Consider the following 6,000-nt stretch of genomic DNA (forward strand, 5'->3'; position numbering starts at 1 on the left):
GCGCACAAAAAAGAAAAGGTCATATGCTTCTTCAGATTTGTGACAGACAAACTGTGTTACAAGCTGGTCGTGGAGCTCGAAAGATGTGGGCAATGTTTACTTGAACTGGTGAAGGCCTAACACAAATATAGTTGCATTATGGGAAATGTAGGATCCAGCACTTTTGGAGCTTGACCTATACTATGGATAAAAAGTCAGGATATATTCTTGAAGCGAGACAGTGTACGTTTATTTTTTAAAAATTTTAACTGAAACTTTCACTAGCACCAGCCAAAGTACTTTTGTTGACCAGACGTAACCAGAATCTGAACCCTGGCCTACAAATCCGTTGCTCCAGTTGCTCCCCACCTTCACCTCTGGCAAATCAATAATTTCTGATTACCTAAAATGCATCACTACTGGTGCACCAGTGCAGGAATATGACCACAGACACCATATTTAAATACTCTGAGACACTGAGGAATACAGATTTACCTGGCAGTGACAGGTTTAATCAGCACTGTGTGAACTCGTTTGGCAAGGACTTGTTTGTAATGGATGTTTATTTACAAGTGAAAGACCTGCACTCCAGCTTTACCAGTTACAGAGGGACAATTTTGAATACAATTTGTTTTTGACCTTTCGTAATACACCTTTTCCTTGTACTGCCATTTGTCTTAATAGATGAAAAACAACCAGACAAAGGAAGAACATAGAAAACAACCAAAGAAGCTGAAGCAAAAATACGTTTTAATGGAAAACAAAAACAAGTCGAGCCGCTTGACAACAGAAAAACTGCCTCACAGATGGTGGTTTGTATGGTGGTTAGAGAGCCAGGCTGATTAACTTTTCAAAATGTGCCTTCTAACCAGCAGAACTGTAACCTTTCCTGAGATTTGATAGAAAATCTAAATCACTGGATATAACAAACGGCAGCATGTCGTGCAGCTCTTTACACGAAGCCTGCTGCATTCTGCAGAAAATATGCAGGCTGATGGTCGAGAGCTGATACTATTTGTGTCCTGACTGCTTGAGCCTCTCAGTATGGCTGTCAGCGTGAATCAGTGTGTCTGTGGGAGGATGGCACATCCATATGGACTGCATGCTGTTTGTGCGTGTGTGTGTGTGTGTGTGTGTGTGTGTGTGTGTGTGTGTGTGTGACTGAGAGCGCGAGAGAAAGAGTATCATATTGATGTGTGAGCCTTCATGTGGAGAAAGAATTAATACTCTGGGGACGCTCCGAGCAATAGAGGAGCCATGTTTCAATTATCAGCTCCTCCTCCTCTCCCTCGAACACACACACACACACACACACACGCACAAACACACGCACACACACATCAGTCCGTGTCAAACACATCCGATCCTGTCATTCCTCTTCGTACAGGTCAACAAGTACATTGACAGATAACACAGATACCGTGTTTGAACATCACAGCATTAATTGATCAGTGACTGATATTTTACAGCAGCATCTCTTCACCTCACTGCGTTTTCCCCTCCAGGTCGATAATACCATGCCTGTGTGCAGCTTTGTGTATGTTTCTTTATGCACACTAACTTAAAATCCTGCAGAAAGAAAAATCCTCCATTTGGGCGACTCATTTAGAAAATAATATATATAAGTATGCCCCTTTTTAAAGCCCTTAGCCTGAGAAAATTAAACTACGAAAGATAAAATGAAGATTTCAGAAAAAAGGCAGTTTTGGTCACTAGCTAAAAAGTCTGCCAATGCAATGTTTCTCTGCAGTACTGTGAAGAAATGCTCCCCTCTGTGTTTGATGTTGAAGCTGGATCAGAAGTGTGTGGTGCCCATCCCTGTTCCCACTTTAAAGGATACGGTTACCAGACCTGTTAAATTATTTAAATGTACCAATCACTCCACCTATTGAACAGGTGGGTCTCTCAGACGCTATATCAGGTGCAGCACAATGCACTGAGCGTGTGTGTGTGTGTGTCTGTGTGTGTGTGGTGCCGTCAGCCTGTCTGGTGTAGTGTCAATGATCTGTGCAAGTTGACTGTGTGTGACTCCTTTGATTGACGTGCTGGAAAACTGCAGCATCAGACTGAGCCTCTTAAAGGAAAAGTCCACCGTAAAATACTTGTTAGGTGAGCCTTGAAGTCACAGTGAGACAGCAGTCTTTACCTTCAGTACAGTTATGAGAGAGGAATCAGAGCAAGAGAAGTGCAACTGTGGGCTGGTTTTGCCATCCCAAAGCACAACATTTCATTTACAGATGTTGGTACGTGGTTGACAAATAAATAACATAATAAATCATCTCTTCCTATCTATGGCAGAACCAATAACTGAGCCATGACAGAATAACAGCAGAATCCATAGCTGCTGATTAAACGGATCATATGAGATTGTCCTCCCAAGAAACAAGACTTGTTTGAGCAAATTCTCAAACACGTGTCTACATTCAAGTGACAAAGCCCACTAGTACTGGTGTAGAGGCTCCTGAGGATAAAGATATTCAATACTTTTGTATTTTATTGCGAAAATAATCCCATGAAAATAACAAAACCATCATGTGTAAACCTGAATTTATGTCTGATGCAAAGGGGTTAACAAGAGCACAAATCTCTACTGCAGGTTTCTCTTTGTAGTTCAGCATCAGGGTTAACGCTCGTTAACAGGTGAACCAGACCACATGCTTCACAATCAGCTATCTCCATTGAGTCCTTGTGGTCTCCACCTGCGGTGCCTCTGTAGCTGCCACAGCTTCATGTGTAGGCTCAGTGCTCCTTAACATACAACTAGTGTATACATAAGATTTTAGCTCGACTCTCAGCACTTTCCAAGGTCACCAGTTTACGAAAGATGGAAATCCTTTAAACGGTTTCACAATTACAAACAGTACTTTCATATTTGACAATAAATTCCTAGTTTCTAGCTGAAGTTAGTAAAAGGAGCAGGAGGACTGAAGGTTAGACAGGAGTAAATAGTGCATTTGTGGGGACAGTGTATGTGGGATTAACTCAAAGTAAGCTGCATTGCTAAGGTTCATTACAGTGAAGAAACATGTCAGCCAGTATAAAAGTGTGGCTCCAATATTACCTGTTTTGCACAGCAATCACCTCTCTGGCACAGAGGAATAAGATGTATCAGGCTTTGGCTACCCAGACAACACTTGTTAGCAGAAGAAGAAGTGGATGGTGGACATGGGATCACTAAATCGAGTCGATTCAAGCCTTCAGCTCACAGTAATTCTTGGAACAGACTGAGCCTTTTGCAAACACATGAAACATCTGATACATAATGATGTTATACATAAGACCATGTTAGGATTTTAGGATTCTTTGTGACAGCCAGCCTGATCTCACTGAAAATGACTCAGAATGAGCGAACAACTCAAAACCCTATTGATCACACAGCCATTCTTTGGCAAAAAACGAGTGAGTCACACACTCAAATATCAGGCACCCCGATGCCTCACAGCGCGATTTAATTCAAACACCTGCATGTCAATACCCAGAGCGGGAGGACAAAAGAGAGGAATCCAAATGTTGACGGAGAGGTGCAGCTGCAGCAGGTGTCAGGCCACCGACACTGAAAACTACAACATTTTTCAACATGTTCAATTTAACTTATGATTAGTTCACACATGGAACATGAGGGATTTCAAAGCCCTGAACAAATAGAAGTCACAACTGAAACAATCAATCAGCCAGTATATTGATTTTTTTCACCATTTTCATCGGTCTGAGGATTCATTGATTCATTGACAGAATTAACAGAGAGAGAGGACAATGAATTGATTAGTCAGTCGACAGAAATTTCATCTGCGGCTATTCTCATAATTAATCATTATTTTAAGGAAAAATTGCAAAAAATCATTGGTTCCATTTTCTTAAATGCGAATATTATCAGATTTTTTTTATTCTGCTGTACATTCAGACTAAATGTCTTTGGGTTTTTGACTGTTTGTCGAGCAAAACAAAACATTTTAAAGCACCATCACCAGCTCTGTACACTTGGCCATTTTTCACAATTTGCTGACAGTGAAACTACCAAACAACTGAGCGACTGACTGATTGCTTGAGAAAACAATCATTTGTTACAGCCCTATTAACAATTGTTACTTTGAAGCCTTTATTATAATAGAACAGAGATGTGAGCAAACATAAAAACAAGTGCACACACATGCAAATAAATGCATTCACGCGCACGGCGAAGCCTGCAGAGCTCAGCCCTCCATCTGATTATATTTGTGTGACTGATCGACCGACTCACTGACTGACAGACTGACTCACTGAGTGATTGATGATGAGCCTCATCATTCACAGAGGAGCCTCAACATCCAACCAGAATCACACCACCAAGACGTGTGTGCGTTCATGCAGATGTTTGTGTGCATCCAGAGGCGGGTGTGCGTAGGAAGAGACCATATGTCTTCTGTCAGTGAGCCTGTGGTTGCATCTGTGCACAAACAAGTAAACTCTGAGGTTTCACACAGCTTCCTTTCTCCTAGTGAGCGATGTGCAACCATGTGAGAGCAGTTGCCATCCTTCCTATAGGACTTCATTTCCATGTGCAGTAACAGGTTTTCCCTGTTTTGAGAAGCATGGGAACCTCAAACCGATCATTCTGGGAATATCAATGAGCAACGCCTTGCAAGGTGTTGGAAGTCACTTTGGGGAGGCTGGGCTTTCACTTTACAGAATTACCTCGGATTTAGGCTCACAGGCTGCTTGTTGCTAAGGACGGATCTGCTAAATTGTTTCAGGCAAACAAGCACAGGCAGAATTACAAACACAATCTCTCTCCTCTTCCCAGAATTGGGGATTTAAGGCACACTGTGCGGATTTTAAGCCAGATACAGCTTTTTTTAAAGTCACGCGTGCAACATTTGGAGCCACATGAGGAGGCATTTCCACTGACAAATAAACCCCCCAAAAAACAACCTCACAGATAAGCCAGTGGAGGGGGAGGAAAGTCGCGGTGGAAGACCTGATGCCAAGTGACACTTGCTGGAAGCCGTCTGCAGAGAAGCGTCTCCTCCACAGCCTCCAGCAGGGCTGCAATTACATAACTTCACTCCGAAACTCAGCTTTCGGCAAAGTGGGAGCAAACGAGCCGCTGAGGGTCGTGGAGGAATTAAAGAAAATAAGATAAAAATATCAGTTCAGCGAACAAGTTCCCTGGCGAACAGATCCTGGCTGCTAATTTAACTTGAGACACGTTTTTTTTTTTTTTTTTGCTTTTGTCACCAGCAAACATCATCGTTTGCAACCTGTCGTCCTGTCGCGCGTCGGATCAGAGTATCAGATAAGAATGTTTCTTGTCTTACCTGCATGTTTGCCTGTGTTGTGACGGCGACACTGATGGCTGGTCTCTGCACGAGCGTGTCCTCTCTGCGCGGACCCTCAACCTCCGACTGCCGCTCCACTGGATGCGAAGGAATGCGCACACACGCGTTCTCACACACACACACACACACACACATACAGAGATGAAGAGGAGGTGGGGGTGGAGTGAGGGGTGCAACCACAGAGGAAACAAGTGGACCTTCATCTTTTACAGCGTAATGGTGTAAAGACAAAGTCAACAGGCTGCAGCAGGATTTAATTCTCCTAATATATCAGCCTAAAATGTTACCTGCTGGGGGGTGAACACCTGGACTAACGCTGATCTGGAACATCATTTGGGTTTTTGCACATACAGTACATTTAGGGACACACTATATGGTTTTATATATATATTATACTTCAGTTATAAGCCACACTATAATGTGTAGATGTTAAGACATTTTCAAATGTAAACTATGTTTATGTCTATCTAACTGTTAATGAATTATTGGTAACATACTACAAAACACCTGTAATCATATAAACATATGAAGTGTGTTTTATTGCAATTTATTAATTAATGTAATGTAGCAACAATGTATTAGTTGTTGATGTACTGGGTGTAAATCATAGACAGTGTAATAAGTGGACAGAGCTTCCACAGCTGCAGAAATAACTGAAACCTGCATTCTTTCTCATGGCCAGCAGGGGGCGACCCCACCGGCTGCA

At 42.4% G+C, this 6,000-nt stretch overlaps 1 protein-coding gene across 1 annotated transcript in view; it reads right to left on the minus strand.

Moving 5' to 3' along the window:
- Nucleotides 1–5,327, minus strand: part of kcnip3b (Kv channel interacting protein 3b, calsenilin) — a 45,625-nt gene extending 40,298 nt beyond the window's left edge. The window contains exon 1 of the mRNA XM_041936662.1: nt 5,274–5,327. Coding sequence (XP_041792596.1) covers nt 5,274–5,279 — 6 coding nt within the window. The 5' untranslated portion in view covers nt 5,280–5,327. The remainder of the gene's footprint in view (nt 1–5,273) is intronic.
- Nucleotides 5,328–6,000: the final 673 nt, after the last annotated feature.

This window comes from Chelmon rostratus, chromosome 5 (assembly GCF_017976325.1).
Source record: "Chelmon rostratus isolate fCheRos1 chromosome 5, fCheRos1.pri, whole genome shotgun sequence".
NCBI lineage: Eukaryota > Metazoa > Chordata > Actinopteri > Chaetodontiformes > Chaetodontidae > Chelmon > Chelmon rostratus.